Here is an 18,038-nt window from a genome sequence, read left to right as displayed (position 1 = left end):
GGAAACTGTCGTCTTCGAAGGGTGAAGGGATGATTTGATTCTGGGGGTGATATAATAATCCTTGGTATGAATACCTTCTTCCCAACATGCGTTCCTGTTACTATTTCAGCTTCTATCACTCTTTCTCCTAAATTAGTGACTATCATTCTTGTACCGATGCACATTCCTTCCTTTTGATTTATGTTCCGTAGAAGCATTATTGGGACTCCTTTTTTGAGGGTTATCTTGTGCTTGGGCAAACCAGGAAACTCTAAAGAGTTTAAATACTCTACAGGATATAGTGCTTCATAATCTGCTCCCACTGTATCCGCTTTGCCTATGCTATCTGAGCTTAAATATTCTTTTGCTTCTCCTCCAACCTGAGATAACATGAAGGCAGTTATCTCATCAACATACTCATTCCTTGGAGTTAGGATTGCTCGTTCTGTCAAATATTTAAAGGTGGTGTCGGAGCTTTGTTGTAGTGGATATGCTGCTTCAGTGATTTGTTGGAGTTGGTTTCCTTTTGGTTTTAGAAAAAAAAAGAATGCTGAACTTGTACGACTTCACCTTCATCTTTATCATTCGCATCATCTGTTTCACATGTTGGTGCGGTTCCACTGCCAATAGTTAGTAGCCAAGTTGCGAATCTTGTTTCTGAATGGTGTAGTCTCATGTTTGTTTCCAACATAAATACTTTGTAGGAATTCCATAAATATGAGTGGCTTATAGATGCAAGTACCGTATCTGCTCTGGTTCCATGCGGTATCACAGGGAGGATCTTCCGAAAGTCTCCACCGAGTAGGACCGTCTTTCAGCCAAAAGGTTTTTCGCTCGCTGAAGAGTCTTCTGTGGAAAGCAAGTCTCTCAATGTTCTGTCGAGCGCCTCAAATGTGTGTCGATGAGACATAGGTGCTTCATCCCATATGATCAAGTCAGTTTTGATTAGTAGCTCTGCAAGCATTGTACCTTTCTTAATTTCACAGATGGAATCTTCAGTAACGATTAGAGGGATCTTGAACCTTGAATGGTCTGTCCTTCCACCTGGGAGAAGCAACGCTGCAATGCCAGATGAAGCAACAGGTAGGACTATACGTTTCTCTGATCTTAATTTGGAGATTATTGTCTTGTAGACAAATTTCTTCCCAGTTCCCCCAGCTCCATAGAGGAAGAATAGTTGTCCCATATTGTTGTAGACGGATTCCAAAACTGCCTTGTAGACATTTTGTTGTTCTGGATTAAGTTGGTTGAACAGTTTATGATGTTCTTCTCCCTCTTTTAAAACGTCGTACTGTTGTTCTTGTCGCCATAAGCTGTTGCCTAATTCTTTTAGGACTTTTAAATCAGGTTTAGGCATATCATTGAAGTCCATGAGTGACCGTTCATGTTGGTGGAGGATCTGTTCTATCTCGATCAAAGTATAATGTTGCAGCTCATCCTCTTTGAAATTCATACTGGGAAATCCAAAAGCTCGCTGTTGCTTGTTAGGTATGTCATCTCACATTGATTTCCACGTCTGTTCCCACAATCGTAGTGGGTTTGCTACTTCATAATATATAAGCAATAGAATAAATAGTTGGCGTAATTAAAAAGCTGTTGCCCATTTATTTGCTTCATTCATAGCTTGATGCCACTCTTTATCGTTGTCTAGCAAACCTCTTTCGCAACATGCTGCCTTATAATCTGCTTGAATTACCCCACCTACTGTTTTGATCTCGTCGTAGTTTCTTGGCCCTCTAATGACATTGAGCAATATCCTAAGGTAGTATAACTCACCAGAAGTTGGGTGGATATTGACTATTCTGCCTATTAAGTAACCCAGTTGTCTCTTATGCCAGAGTTTAGTATCATTGTCCTAGACATAGTGAATTGGAAATTCGACATAGGTATATTGTCTTGCTTCTTCACATTGGTCACACATTTCCATCCATGCTGTGAACATGGTCCTTTCGATATTAGCTCTTGATAAGACATATTGCAAATTTGTTGTCTCTTTGTAAGCAACTGATTGTTGACCTTCAAGATGGATAATCAATTTCTGAACCGAAGGCTTCCTTTGATGTATGTGAAATGCAAAAATGCGCCACATAGCTTCACAAGCAGAGAGATATCGACAGTCTAAGTATTCTTGAATTTCATTTCTTTCCTTGACAACCCTTGTAGTATCTTGATTGTTGCTTGTGTTAGTAGTACCTTTCTCGATCAAAATAGTTGTTTTATCCACTCCTTTTGTTACATATTTGAAAAGGTACTTCACAGCATTTGAAGTGTTGCACCATTACACATTGATGTGTGCTTGATATTTTTTCAAAATAGGCAGATTGTGTGGTATGACAAAGCGATTATCCAACCTTGTTCCTCCTTTGATGACAATGTTTTCTTCGTTAGGACATCGACGATATATAATATAGCCAGATTGGTCAATCGTCGTGTGCTCATTGTAAGGACGGGGATACTTTTTCGTACAGACTTTATTTGTCATGCAAGGAGACGATGGCCTATCAATTCCACAAGGTCCATGCATCATGTGCTTTTCCACCAGTTCAAATCCAAGTGGGTCTTCACTTTTGTTAGGTATTTCCGCCGAAATGATTGTATTAATTTGACCAGGGCTTGGTTGTTTCGGTGTCTTATCCAACCATAGAAGTATATGAGCGTGTGGGAGGCCGCGTTTCTGGAACTTTCACTGAACGAAATATGTAAATCATGTAAGTAATTAAAATTTTTTAATTGATTTAAACATAAATTAACATTGAGAACGTACGAGCAATAGATGGACTGAAGAATGTGCCTTGTTCGAGGTTTTTAAGGAGTTCATCGAGTTTCATTTTGAAGACACGACATTCAATATCTAGTCTGTCGTTTCCTGATGTGCCTCCATAAGTAGCCAAATGATCCTTTATTTATTGCCAGTTAGGGTTTGCAGTCATTGTGATGAATAAAGTTGGATTACCATATGCTCTACATATTGCCATAGCGTCATGATATTTTTCTATAATATATCGAGGACCCCCTGTAAAACTTGAGGGCAAAATTATTCTTTTCCCTACTTTTATGGCTTCGGTGTCACCTTTACTCACTGCATCAAATACGTTGTTGTATAAGTCAGCTCTTAACTGTTCTTGGTTGTCTTTTGCCCAGCAAAGTCTTTCTTGATCAATGACTGTGTATACATCAACAACATACTGGTTAAATAAGCGTCCTGACTTTATGATTGTCATTCCTTCGGCCAGTCTTGTTTTGATTTGGTAAGCATAGAACTCTCGTATACTTATGTAAGTCCTTCTTCTTTCGCCATTTTGTGTGACCGCATGGGGGATTTCTATGTGAAACCCATATTCGCCAAATGGGAACAACAATGGATATTGCAAGCTCATGAACAAAGGATGGTCGTCCCTAATTTCTTGCAAGTGGCCTGACTGCAATTCCAAGATTACATCTCTGTAACCGGTAGTGGCTGTTATATCTCCCACAATAAGACCCGCCACTTCTCTCACTTGAGGTAAATCATACTGCTTACCCTTACCTCTTTGACCAACCAATCACATTCTTAAATCTTGGACTTCATTTGCTTTGTATATATCTCTTGCTTTCCGGAAGAACATACACAAACAATTGTGTTCATCTAACATCTTAAGCAAGCCGACAACTACTTCCTCTTGAAGATCGTTTCCTGTGTTTCTTTGTGACGTTGTCTTCAATCGATTGGAGACCTCATTTTCAGTATCAAAAATATACATTTGCAGAAACTTTGGTGAGTCGCCTGGCAATGGGATTAAGGAACCAATCCGATGGTAATTTTGGCCATGTATCCTGAAACATGGTGGGCCTCTTCCTGATGTCACAATATGATCTATTTTGGCTCCCATTGATGTGAATGCTAGGATAGAATTTTAGACTCGTATGTTCATACTAAATGAGAATCTATGTTCTAGGAGGTGATCGAGATATGCAGGAGTTTGTCTGATTGGTGGTAGTTTAACTCGTCCTTGACCGCAACATATTGTGAAAACTGGTTCTCCAGTTATAAAATCATCAGCCGTTTTCTCAGAATACCATACTAATGCATTACAATGGCTTCATTGTAAAATTGGATTGTCTTTTGCCATAGATTCTGTTGGATGAAGAGTTAAAATATAGTCAAATTTTATCCAAGGGTTAAAGAAGGATGATTATGGAGGATATAGTACTGTATGATGTAGGGTGACCTCGAAGTTCTTTTCTGGCTTGCCTGGATAATCTTTGTGGCGTTTGAGATGATTCACATGTACAATAATTGTGTTATGCATAAGGAATGACACATATATTAGGTATTATTTTGTAGATGGTAGAGGTTTTTTTGTTTCCAATGCTCAGCAACTGACATAGTTCTTTGCGGTTTAGTCTTTTGAATAAGATAAGGGCACGTCTCATTGTTCTTCTATTTTTGCTCCTCACTGTTTTTAAGTGTTTATCTAATGTGTGTTAGTAATTGTAGAATATTTATTTTGTAAATGACATAGCCATTAAATAACATTAGTGATGATGATCTTACCGTATTCAGAACACCTCTCGCATCCACCTGCATTTAGCAAATGCTTTGGTAATTAGGAAATAAACTTTAGCATGGGTCTATGTTTAATGGAGTAGTACTATCAGGAGAAGCTTACAATCATGATAGGCGGTGGGGTGATGCTTTGTTGTTTTGTTCATGTATTTTCCCTTGTCTGAATGAAGAAATTAAAGTTTTAGTAGTACATCAGGTTGAATATTTCTATTGAATTAGATATACCTTTTTTATTTGTCGAAGTAGATGCTTGATGGTGAGTTGTGCTTCGGTTAATTCTTTGGCGCTTAATAGGTCGTCGGTTTGTAGAGACAGAGCGTTTGTTGTGCCGTAGCCATTTCTTAGAGACTATGATTGCTTTCCGATATGATCAGGCTTCCTTATGACGAACTATATTAGAAATGCAATGTTCTAATTAGTATATGTGTTAAAGGGGTCATAATATATAAGTACTTATTCCAGGATGGAGGGATGGACCGTGTATGTTGCATTTTTCACAGCCACCTATTTAGATAATAGCAAAGTGTATGTTAGCGGCCTATTTCCTGAAGCGATGACTCTTGACCATGTTTTTTTGGTTAGGGGATTGACAAAACTTACAATTGTAATAGCTGGTAATAGGAATTTGAAGATCTCGGCTCGTTTGACCTGCAGGTTTTGATGGTTAGTTGGTTGTTGTAAGCGACACTATTTAGTTATATTTTAGAAGAAATTTTACTGACATGTACCTTTCTCGTAAGTTCTTTTCCTTTTTCTTTGATTCTCTGTATCCTGTAGCGGTGCTTTGTGCTTTTGTTTATTATTTACCGCCGTTTATCCAACCTGCAACTCTTAAAAAAGTTTGGATAAGTAGGTGTGGTTCGGTATTTAGGTGTTTGTGAAGTGTAGAGTATATCAAACCTACGATGGTGAGAAAGCTTTGAATGTAGTAGGATATTGAGGGTGAGGCGTCACTGTTTTTTTTGTTTTTGGGGAAGTCAGGGAAGCTCTAGGGAGTTGTGAAACTCTTTGTAAGAACGTGAGGAGTTTTGTTTATAATTAGTGGGAAAGTTAAAGAGTGGATGATTAATTTAATTTTGAACTGACGATACATATTTTCAGGTTTTACTGTTTTTTTAAAATGTAACCTTTTTTATATTTTCATGTATTTTTTCTGTAATTTGTATATGAATAACTTTGCTTTAACTACTATGTTCTTTTTCTGCGTTTTAGGTTCCTTATATGTGATAAACGTATAAGTATAAGGAGTTGTTCTTGAGGAGAGAGGCATATGATGTTCCCAGAAGCTACATTAGATATCAGTTGGTTTTACACGGTATTTGTAACTTTCGGAAGTGCATCGTAGTTTTTCCTTTGGCCGTGGAGCTTGTTTGATGCATCTTGTGATGTTTACTTACGTTGGTTAGAATTTTCCGACTTTTGATTTGCAATATAGATAGAACAACTCTTGTGATAAGACTTTAAACTTTGTCCTAGTTAACAATATTTCAAGTACGTACTTGACCATAACTGCTACGATAGTGAGAAGGCAACATACTTTATTCAATTTATTTGATCCTTTGAACACATAGAGTTTATAGAAAGACAGTGGAAAAGCATAAGTCTTGACACACAATGGAAATTATGAAAACAAAGAACAACACTACTTATTATTCCAGGCGGGGACGTTTCTCCGGAGTAGATCCATTCTTATCGGTTGAATCATTGACATGTGATTTTCCTTGAGATTTGCCTGTAGTGGTAGTAATTTGACTTTCAGTAATCAACTTGGTAGAACTTCCTTCTTCTGAGTTGGCTGGATGGTCAGTGATGGTTTCCAAAATGCGGGAGATTGAGACAGTTTGGCGAGAAGTTTTGAAGTTATATTCAGAGAGCTTGATTTGGAATTTGCAAGGCAAGATTAAGTAATCATGAAAATCTTTAAATTCTTTTTTTTTTAAAGGCAAGATTAAGTAAAGCACATGTCTGAGTTAGAATTTGAGAAACCTGATGACACCGATGTTGTTGGATTCGTTGCAATAGTTGCAGTACAAATATGTATCAGCCTTCTCAAGTTTGTTGTTGCATTTGCTGCATGAGATGTAGTACCAACCATATTGTGGTTGTATGTCAAGAATGGTACCAAAACAGTAGAAGCTATCTTCCTGTTTTGTGTTTAAAACTGTTTAGTTTGATAAAGCTGTTTCAAAAGTTTGAAAATTGTAAATTAAATGGAAAGTCGAACATCACCTGGGGATTCTCAGTTTGTAGAAATTGGAGAATTTCCTGGATTGTAACTGTCTCAAGTTTGGTAACGGCAGAGGAGGAGCTTGCAATTTTTGGAGTGTTGTGACCATTATCACCTAACCTGTTAACCAAAAACTGAGTTAGATTCGATTTCAAGAGGAAGTGGAGATGTGTTTATTAATAACTAATGAAATGAATACCATGTCAGGTATTGTTTGGTTTCTGCGACGTCTGCGTCAAAGAATATGCGTGTGGAAGATGTTGAGTTGAGTGCCATAGCAGCTGCAAATATGTAGAAAATTTTTCTTGTTAGATATTTAATTTGTTTGTTCTACCTTACCAAGATTATGTCGACTGTCAGAAAAGATTACATACGTCCTACTGTTTTTGGGTTGACAGTAGTGATGAGGAGGACAACTGGCTTGACTTCACTTTGGTTCCATCTTTCTCTAAATAGTGCAGCAATGGTTCCCCAGAGGTATATACGAATAGTCTGGCCACTAAATATGAGAATTATGTTATTTAGTTGTTTGTAAACTTAGTAATGGGTTTGCTTTTTAAAAATAATGGTAGAATGCATTACTCTTTCAGTTGGAGATGTAAGAACATTCTATCACTTGATCGGCTGCCTTCCACTTGCGGCGTTGTTTCCAGTGTTGAAGTGGAGTGGATATTGTCGCCAACAATTTGGCGTAACTGGCCAATAAAATCTACAACATACATGGAAATAAGAAGGTATGAAATTAGATCATAGTTTAAGGTTTTAAAAAATAAACAACAGTTACGATTAACTAACCAAATAGATCTGCATTTGTGTCTACAATAGAGGCAAAATCTTCATAGTTACGGAAACGAAGCTTTTGTTCGTCGATCTGATGGTCTCCAATAGGCTCCAATACCATTGATATTTTCTCCGTAAAGACGATCCCGTGTTTGTGGTCTGACACTTTGTACACCTTTTTGCTGGCAATGATCATAAAATTGTTGAGTGTGTAAACACAGTTGGATTTCAGACGACCTTCATAGCGGAATAGGCGGTTTGCTGGTATGTAGGCTTGGACTGCATTAGACTGTAAGTTTGACAGTTAGGTTTCGTTTTTCATAAGAGTTTATTGGAAACATATATGGTCAACATACCTTAGAGTCGATGAGAAGCAGTTGAACGCCCATAAGCATGTTTCCTTTCTTGAAATTTTGAGCTTCCCAAAAATGGATGAGGGGGACTAAAACGTCTTCCTTGCAAAAGTCTCCATCAATGGTATCAAAAATCGGAAAGGTGAATGGCTGGGGAGGGGCTTGTAGTTTCGATTTTTCCATCTATAGTTTGTAGTGGTTCTCTGTATTTTTTTGGGTTGGTTGTATAATCGGCAAGGGTAGTCGACTTTATAGATTTTAATTCTGAAACTGTTGATGACTTTGGAGATAATAGCCATTAAATTGGACTTTGAAGAAGACGGAGTAGGGAAACTCAGAGGTTTGATAACTGTTGTTTCTTTATTAAATTTCTAGTAAGTTGAATCGATTGAAAAAGGTTTTTTTTTGGAAGACGATGACGATGGTGGAGAGCGGAGGAAGAGTTCTCGATGAAAAAAGTTTTTTTTCCTCGAGTCTAGAATATATCAGATTTATGGGCTTATTAGCTCAAAGTTTAATCAATGGGCTTAAGTAATATTACGAAAATAGCCCTTTTAATTGGCTTCCATCAAAACAAAACAATATGTTAGGTAATATTAGAAGAGGAAAAAAGGGGAAAGGTTATTAAAAATATTAGAAGGTGACGTGGCATCTTCTAAGGTGTTTAGAATTGGCTGATGTGGATGGCCTGAGGAGCTTCAAATAACCCCTTTTATTAGTAAGTAATTTCAAAGTTTTTATCATGAAATTATTTTCTTACTTGTTTTACAAAAGAAAAAAGGTTATTAAAAATATATATATAATAAAATATATAAATGATGCTTATTACTTATTTAACACTCAATTATATGACTGTTTATAATGTTTGTGAATTTTAATCACAAATTTAAATCTAATTAAAATTAGATATAATATCATGATAAAATATTTTAAATAATGTCTCCAACCTTCTTTGGTGAATACATTGAAAATTTAGTAATAAATTACTAAATAATAATTATTGATCATGTTTTCTTGGCATCACTTCTATGGGGAGGTTTAAGTCCAAGTATATGACCATAAAAATTCAATAGTTCTTTAGAATAATCTAAAGAAAGTAAATGATTAAAATTCTATAAAAGAATACAAATCAACTTGATTCCAATTATTACCAAGATTATATAATTGAAATTGATATCTTTGATGGAAAGATATTAGAAAATACATAATTTACTTGTCACAAAATATTGTTGTCATGTAGACACAATATAGTGAAAAATATATTTTAAAATTTTATAATCTTGTTATTTGTGAATGAGTAAAATTATGAGATGTTGATGTGAATCACATCCTATTGGGCTGGTCTATTCTTTGAAGTGAATATGACTTTATGCTATAAGTGGTTTCCACTATTCTACTACAATATTAAGAAGTAGTAGAAAAAGTATTAAAAGCTCTAGAAGAGTATATATATTATTGTCTATGGGATAACAATTTGATATTAATGTGTTATAGTCTCCCGATTAGTCTCAAAGTCAAAATGGTGTAAGATATAATACATGACCCAATTTGAGAATATTATTGATTACAGAGTGGAATTCAAATCGAGATTGATAGATATGAAGTGTCATCATCTCGAGGGGGAGAATTAATGAATCCATATAGAGAGGTGATGGAACAAATTTAAGATTATGTTCACACCCAAAATGAGTTTGAAATCTTGAGGATTTGAAAAGTAATCATGGTGAGACAATAATCGAAAAATACTTTGAAATCATAAGTATTACCCAAGACAAGAAAATTATTTTAGAGATTACATGCTTTATCTAGAAGATAAAATGCTTTCTGAAAATCTCACTGTTTGGCATGACCGGTTAAGTCATTCCGGTTTAGTATTGATGCAAAAGAATAATCATAAATTTCTGAAAACATTCACTAGAGAACCTGAAGAGTTTTCTTAGTGATTTATTATGTGTGCTGCTTTACAAAGCAAACCGATTATATGGNAAGCAAGCCGATTATATGGCTTTCATCAACCGCATGAATTTGGATAGTGTCAATTTTCTGGTACGTATACAAAGAGATATTGTGGACTGATCATCCACTATATATATGTTTGTTATTAACTTGCAACATGGAGTTTGCAAGAGTATTTGGTTAATTGACAATGGTGGTGAAACCATGTCAAGTAATTGACATAAATGACTCTATATGTCAAGTATTTCGCATCATGCCAACGAATAATCGTGAGTACTCCCCATTACAATTGGTTTGGGTCAGAAACCATATGTATCCCATCTAAATGTGAAATACATATTGAGTTGCTCCACCACAGTGATTAAAATGGGATTTGAAAGAATGTTGGAAATATGTTGGATATAAATCTCTCTTGATGATTGAATATCTCGAGTACTCCCCACTATAATTGGTTTGGGTCAGAAACCAGATATATTCCATCTAAATGTGTTTATACATGTTAAATTACTCCACCACAATGATCAAGATGGAAGTTGAAAGAATGTTGGAAATATGTTGGATATGAATATCTTTCCAAGATTTAATATCTCGAGAATTTGAGGCTCGAGATGCAGAGACTGTTGTTTCAGTGAGTCAGTCTTTCCAACATCAGGGGGAGAAAATAAACAGCTGAAGAAATATATTATAAGAAATTATCTTGATCCTCGTACTAAGAAATGTGCGCTAGAAGTTGAAAAGATAATTTATTGACAAAGTTTGCAAAGATGCTAAAAGCATGCAAGAGCCATTTTCTGACCTTGAGTGAAAATTCACATATACCAGATGTGCTCCAATTAATGTCCTAAAATGATAAGATCAACTGCTAGTAAGTCTAAAGATCGCATGAAGTGTGATAGACTTATGGTTCCAAATATAAGCATCCTCGGAAAAGAAAAGGAGTATAATTTAATATGGCACCGAGGAAGCAAAGAGTTATGGCAAATCTCTCGAAGAGATGTATACATGAGTAAGAAAGAGATTCAGGTACCTGAGAATCATAATGAAAGGAAATCTCAACAAGTTGAGTCGAGTCTAGAATGAAAAGGAACCAATAAGCAAATCAACGTCGTAAATATGTTTGCATGCAGTGTTGTAGTTGATGATGTTATGGATAAAAATCGAGGATCATAAACCGCGGTTAATATGAAAAGTTTTATTGGAAAGTGTACACAAAGAATGATTGATTAATCATTGAAAGAAGTAACTATTTGAGATAGTTCAGTCTCTTAAAGAGATAATATTTGGATTTGTAGTCTTTACACTTGAAAGTGTAAAATGAGTGGGACATAAGGGGATTATTATGAGAAATGCACTCTCATATGGTGGAAGCAACTATGTAGATCCCTTATGAATTTGAAAATAAGGCAAGACTTGATTTATTCTATTTAGAAGGTTTTCAAACTATAAGAGTTTCCCTTAAAATAATTATATTACTAGAAGCAATACTTTATAGTTCTCGAAAATATTGTAAAAGCAAGAAAAAGTCTTGATGCCTTTTTGACACCTTTGGAGAGAAAAGGGTGAGAGTTTATCTCTATGAGAGAATCATGTGTATAGATCATTGTTGATCTTAGAGATCTCATAGTGGGTTGAAAATAAATCGGGAACAAGTTAAGATAAGATCTTATGGTTGTGTAAATCCGAGATTGAACACTAGTTGTAAATGTGTTCAAGAAATATTTTTAACAAAGTTTGAGGATGTAGGCATTTGCTGAACCTTGTTCAAAGAAAAATTATATGTGCATCTTATCTCTTCAGCACTTACAAGTGGTTCTTGTTAAAAGGAAGGTACAAGAACAAGTGCAAAATATGTTGATGATGAAAATATTATCTGATCTTCGGTAGCACCAATCAATGTTGAAATATTACTCCTGAAAGATGGAGAAACCGGATTGTATAAGATCAGATCTTTCATGAATTTTTTTGAGGTTATAGATTTGACATATGATGAATGAGATGTTATCTCAAGATGCTTACATCATCTTACATAGAAAAATGGTCTTGTAGTACCATACTAAGAAGAAGAGTTGAAAGAGAAAGTTTTACAAGGAGATTATGAATAACTCCTATTTTTAAGATGATTGTTTAGAAGATTATATGTAATATAATATTTGGGCTTAATTTCAAATAGATCTTCTATATGAAAGGGGTTCAAATGACTTGAAGTTCAATGACCCAGTAAAATATATGATGATCATATGAGTTTGTACCTAAAAACGCTCTTTACAACAGTTTACAAAGTCGATATATATGATCATAATACGTAACCTCAAGATGATGCTTTCAGGGGGATAAATATGATCATAAGCGTGGTTGTACTCTTTTTCCCTTATCATGGTTTTTATCCTATTGGGTTTTTCCTTGAAATGTTTTTAATGAGACAACAAAAGAACACGCGATAGATAAACACCTGAAAAGGAATATTCTGATTCCAATGGTGAAAGACTATCATCTTCAAAGTCTTTGACATACATTGATGAGTAATGATAAAGATGAGTCACTTGCGAGATCCATGACTAATAGAAGAATGACGATACACGTTTACTACAAATTCGTTCAAGTGAAGATTAGGCGAACCATTTATCAAGACGCTTCCAACCACTACTTTTAAGAAGCTACTTCATCATATTGGATCGGTCATATCGAAGATTTCAAGTGATGTACTTATGAGGGGGAGAAAAAGCGTGATGCACTCTTTTTCCCTTAACCATGATTTTTCCCACTGGTTTTCCTAGTAAGGTTTTTAATGAGGCAACATCTCACATGCGCATTTGGGACTACATTTTTATAATGATCATCCAAGGGGGAGTGTTATAAATATATTGTATTATATGGATGTCCATTATGGACCCATTAGTATAAACCCTAAATTCTAATATGTATCCCTATATATGTTGTATCATATAGAAGAGATGAATAATATAAGAGAACAATTCTCTAAACCTGTTGTTATAACATATTCCATTTATTTCCCCTTTTTCCGAAGGTTCGTTAGAAAGATTAAAGTGACAGATTCACACATCTTTGGTGGGTTGCTTTAGGTGTTAACTGGTTCTCCCGCTACCTCTCGCAAACGCAGCATTTGCGGGTGGTAGCGGTTGCTAGTGATTTGAACCAATCACACAAACCGCTCCCAATTGCTCCTAATCGCTCCCAACCGCTTCAAACCACTGAATTTCAAAAGCTGCTTCCCGCAAGCGTTTGCGGTTGCGGGCGATTGCGGTTGGAATTTTTTTTTTTTTGTAAAAAACTTAAAAGAAATCAATGATAATGAAATTCTTTTGTGTTATGTCTTCTATCTAACTATTTTACTCATTAATGATGGGAGAAAATGAAGTACGGATACAATTACAGAGATTATAAAATAAGCAATTAGAAGAAAATAATATTTTAATTAATAATAATCCGGAAAACTTGATGTAAATTTAATGGTACATCGCACATAAGTTCAAAAAAATCTAAATAAATATAATATTTCATCAGAAATTTTTAAAAAATAATAATATTTGTGAAAAATATTAAAACAAATCATTGGTGTCTCTTCTCAACTCTCACTTAACCATTTCTACCAATGCAACTACTGACCCACGATCTAAGAGAAAAGAGAAAAGATCTACGATCTAAAGCATATGTTTTGTCATTTATCAAATTACTTGATTAAATTTTTGGTGAAAAGTCAAATGCATAAAGGAATAAGTATTTCAATATGAAATTTATTTGTTTTTTGAATAATTATTTTAGTATTTTTTTAATAAATTTAAATTATAAATCAAGTTAAATTAAAATTTTTGTGATTTTAAACATTTATATATTATATATCACATTTATTATGATCCAACCGCTATTGCATCTGCTGGTCAACCAGTCGTAAACCTCCCGCAAACGCACCAATTTTAAACTACTAAACCAGTCGTTCAAAATGCTTAATACGCTTGAAACCGCAATCGCCTGCTTCCGCAATCTCCCGTAACCGCAACCATAACCGCAGTGTTTGAACCAGTCAGGCCCTTAATCTTATCATATACGTCCAACTCACGTAGGTAGCTAAAAAATGTAAATTGAATTGACCGACTCTGAGAAAAAAGGCAAAAAAAAAAAAACAGATTTTTTATCATAAAATTAAAATCGTCGTGCACTTGTTCTCTCATCCCTCGGCCCATATGTACAAATCACTATACTTGACTAAGTCTGATCCGGCCCATATAAAAATGAAGCCTCCGCACTTGATGTAGTCAAAAAGGAATGGTACATTGATTAGACTAGGGTTTTTAACACATAGTGTTTCCGCCATGAGACTGCGGCAGAAGCACGTCTCCCAGGAGGAGAATGGCTATACTCTACCCTTTGATCTCTTTGATGATATATTCTCGAGACTATCGGCGAAAACCATAGCGAGGTGTCGTTGCGTGTCGAAGCTCTGGTCTTCCATTCTCCACCGTCCAGATGGACCGGTTCCTGAAAATATCTTCGGCTCGTCCGCAACTCTTGTTCACCTTCAAAATCAACGGTAAGTGGCTCTTCTTCTCTTCACCTCAGCCTCTAAATCCAGACGAGAACTTGTCTCTTATAGCCACCAATCATCACATGTGTTTCCGCATTAGAACTGGTTCATGTGGGATCAATGCCCCTATTCGTGGCTTGCTATCTACTGAAAATGTATGGCTCAAAGATGGATACAAGGGTTTAAAGGCGATGGTTTATAACCCTAGCACAGGACAGTCCATAACATTACCCAAAGTGAGAACAAGGAGGGATGAAGCGAGAACCTATTTAGGGTATGATCCCATCAACAAACAAGTCAAAGTACTGTGGATTTCACTTTGTAGTTGGCTTCGGAAAGCAGAGGAGCATCAAGTTCTGACACTAGGAGTTAGAAATCTGTCGTGGAGAAAGATTGAATGTTCCCTACCCCATTACCCGATAAGTGCTGGAATTTGTATCAATGGAGTCTTGTATTATATAGCCGATCAGAACAGGACGACTCCGAGACCTAGGTTTCCAAAACCTTATACCGTCGTTTGCTTTGATGTTCTGTCCGAGAAGTTCACATTTATTAACCAAGCTCTAGACAATAAAGTTGAGTGGAGCTCAACTCTCATAAATTACACTGGTAAATTAGGTGTACTTCGTCATGATTATTTCGACAGGAATACTACAAATCTTGAATTGTGGGTTCTAGATGATATTGAGAAACATAAATGGTTGATAAAAATCCACGTGTTTCCGCCTCTGTGGAGAAAGCTAGTACCATATACAAGGTTGAACATTGTGGGGATGACGGATAATGGTGAATTTGTGTTTTCAACGGCTCTTCTACGTGATCCTTTCTACATTTTCTACTACAATGTGGAGAAGAATACTATCGTAAGAGTTGAAATCCAAGGAATTGGACCTGTTAGTCGTCAAGAAATTTACACTTTTATTGACCACGCAGAAGATATTAAACGTATCTGAGTGCTTCGGATGTCATATTACTCTTAAAAGAGCGCTAAATAGTTTGGCTTCTTGATTCTCTTGCTCACTTGCGTCATTTTACACCAATGCGCTTATTGGTTTCTGCAAATTTGTTCTTAAATTAAGTTGTATTATTGATGGATATTGCTTGGTTTTGTACGGTTATCTACTTTTTCTTCATTTGTTTGAACTCTTTCTTTACATGTTAATCTCATTTTCTTTCCTCTTCATATGTTTAGATTCACGTTAATTTATCTTAGCTTGCTTCCTTTACAAGTTACAGTCCACGCCCATCTCAGCTTTTGCCGATGACAGTCCCAAAACAGAGAAACTCCCACGAAGCCCAACTCAACAAACACCAAATTAGACCCAAAACCTATCCCTAACAATGTGCGTAAGTATCTCAAATGGAGGTAAATACTTGTATGGATTGGTAATTTTAGACAAATCTAATGTTTCTATGATCTTACCATCTCCGTTTGGTCAAGCACAGTTCCAAACGGAGATGGAAATCTCAAGTTATGGCATCATGCACACATTAGAATATTATATACAAGTCCAGTTCGGATCATACACACATTCTTTCATTATCAATCGCTTTGTATTTTGTCTTATTCCTTTGACATTATACTCTGTTACACTGAACACCTGAGATACTGTCTTATATTAAGCGGTATATACTGTTTACTTATTCTAATCTGTGAAATTTGTTTCTAGTGGGGCTTTCGAACTCAAACCAATCATATGTAAGCTCATGCGTTAGATCTTTCTGAATATTGTCAATATATCATCATATAGTCGTTTGACCCAAAAAAAAATCATTATGTAGTCAATCGAAAGCGTTGACTTGAATGATCCGGTTGGTATCTTCACTTGAAATACATAAATTCAACAACTTAAAATGGGGTTGTCTAAAATTGCGAATCCACAAAAGTATTTTACCTCCATCTGCTGGAGTATTTTACTCGTAGAGAATAGTGATGTTAAGATGCCCATTAAAACCCTGCCCATTTAGTACTATACCCTTTTATATGTTACCCATTTAGAACCCTGGCCATTTATTTTTGTTGCTTTTACAAGTGCACATTTAGACATTTATGATTTTTACAGTAATTTTTTGAACAGAGTTTAATCTGTTGCAAAGTTATAACATGTCCTGATGTCCAAAACGAGTTTGTTGCAAATTATAATAGTTAAAATTATAATTTGTTGCAAAGTTTAAAATTATAATATGTTTAAAAAAGGAACACAATACACAACAAAGTAATCAAACTACCAATGTAACCAATACAAATATCTTCACAAGTCACAACCCAAACTGATTACTAAAAAGAAGTCCTAAATCTCCTGATTACTCCCTGTGTTTTGAGAATCCTTTTCATCATCTTCTTCTTCTATGTTACCTGTTAAAAATGTGAATTAGTTGCAATTTAGAGCTGTTGAAACAAAGTAAAGCTTACCAATTACGAGTATGAAACTTACCTTCATATTCTGCAAAACCTCTTAACCAGTTACGAGTACACAATAGAGCTTGAACATTCTTTGGAAGCAAACGGTTTCTGTATGGAGTTAACACTCTAGATCCGATGCTGAACGCCGACTCTGAGGCAACTGTGGTGATGGGTATACTTAGCAAATCACGTGCCATACATGCTAGATCACCAAGTCGATGTTGGTTGTCTTTCCAATAAGACAAAACATCCAAATTCGGAAAAGACTTCCTCTCTAATCTTGGCTCATCTAAATAGATATCCAAAAGTGTCTTTGTATTGTCCACCCCAACTCCAATGTTTCTTTCAAGCTCATAAAGATCCTGCACCATCAATTCACATCATCGAAGTCATTATTATGATACAAATTCTTAATATTGAAAAGAAAGTAGACTTACATCATCGAAGTCATCATTGTGATACAAATTCTTAATATTGTAAAGAAAGTAGACTTACATTATCGAAGTCATCATCAAGTGGAGACTCAGAAACTAACTCATGTGGAGTTGGAGCTGCTGAAACACCTGAAGCATTTGCCATAGACTTAGCTTGATAATCCTTGTAGAGCCTAACCAAATTTGCTCTAAGCTCATCTTTTTTCAACTTAGAAGTTGTTGGATCTACTTTCTCATAAGCCATCTCAATCATTTGCAGTTTCATTCTTGGATCTAAAACAGACACCATGGCCAAAATTATGCTGTAAGCTTTCCAATACTTCGAGAACTTTTTCGTGTAGCTTGAGTTGATGCTTGAGACACTGAAGTTAACCGTCTCTTTCGTGTAGCTTGAGACACTGTGTCACTTTGCACTGGTTCTTCAATTTCAGTTTCTCCCTCATCCATCTCAATGTCTTCATCTTGAGCATCTTCCTCATTCATAGCAATATAATCATTCTGAGCATTGAGCAATGCCATTGTGTATTGAGACTCTAGGTCCATTCTGTAAAAACAGAATGGACTTATATACACCTCCATCGTAAAAAATATTCAACTATATAAACTCAACAAAGACTTGTTGAGTAAACACAACATAGACCCGATCCAGAGATGTAAATCTATATAAACACAACAAAGACCAACAAACAAACACAAAAAATTATTTGAAAACTTCTCTGGATCAACACACACATCACACATCTTTGAAAACACGCATCAAACAAGTTTATAACAAATACGCAAACAAACAAGTTTATAACATTAATATTTAACACGCAA

The 18,038-nt window shown here is 35.5% G+C and overlaps 3 protein-coding genes across 3 annotated transcripts; 1 reads left to right on the top strand and 2 right to left on the bottom strand.

The window, feature by feature from the left end:
* On the bottom strand, positions 794-1,432 carry LOC104728397 (ATP-dependent DNA helicase PIF1-like). Its single transcript, XM_010447378.1, has one exon. It carries the CDS (start codon positions 1,430-1,432, stop codon positions 794-796), a length of 639 nt encoding a protein of 212 aa, XP_010445680.1.
* LOC104728396 lies at positions 6,496-8,068 on the bottom strand. The gene is made up of 7 exons (XM_010447377.1): positions 7,889-8,068; positions 7,548-7,821; positions 7,335-7,461; positions 7,127-7,251; positions 6,952-7,033; positions 6,755-6,872; positions 6,496-6,669 (listed from the first exon to the last, which is right to left on the bottom strand). The coding sequence occupies exons 1-7, from the start codon at positions 8,066-8,068 to the stop codon at positions 6,496-6,498; spliced, it is 1,080 nt and encodes a 359-aa protein (XP_010445679.1).
* On the top strand, positions 14,324-15,334 carry LOC104728395 (F-box protein At3g49450-like). The gene has a single exon (XM_019231969.1). The coding sequence runs from the start codon at positions 14,324-14,326 to the stop codon at positions 15,332-15,334; it is 1,011 nt and encodes a 336-aa protein (XP_019087514.1).

This window comes from Camelina sativa, chromosome 11 (genome assembly GCF_000633955.1).
Source record: "Camelina sativa cultivar DH55 chromosome 11, Cs, whole genome shotgun sequence".
In the NCBI taxonomy this organism is placed as follows: Eukaryota; Viridiplantae; Streptophyta; class Magnoliopsida; order Brassicales; family Brassicaceae; genus Camelina; species Camelina sativa.
The sequence above is the reverse complement of the archived record's forward strand: the minus strand, read 5'-3'. Positions and strand labels throughout refer to the sequence as shown.

Bases quoted from the DNA above. Each gene is read 5' to 3' on its own strand.
- LOC104728397 (XM_010447378.1), bottom strand. From the start codon at position 1,432: ATGAATTTCAAAGAGGATGAGCTGCAACATTATACTTTGATCGAGATA.
- LOC104728396 (XM_010447377.1), bottom strand. From the start codon at position 8,068: ATGGAAAAATCGAAACTACAAGCCCCTCCCCAGCCATTCACCTTTCCG. The intron at 7,252-7,334 runs GTAATGCATTCT...TCTCATATTTAG, and splicing joins TTACATCTCCAACTGAAAGA to TGGCCAGACTATTCGTATAT. The intron at 7,034-7,126 runs GTATGTAATCTT...ACATATTTGCAG, and splicing joins CAACCCAAAAACAGTAGGAC to CTGCTATGGCACTCAACTCA.
- LOC104728395 (XM_019231969.1), top strand. From the start codon at position 14,324: ATGGACCGGTTCCTGAAAATATCTTCGGCTCGTCCGCAACTCTTGTTC.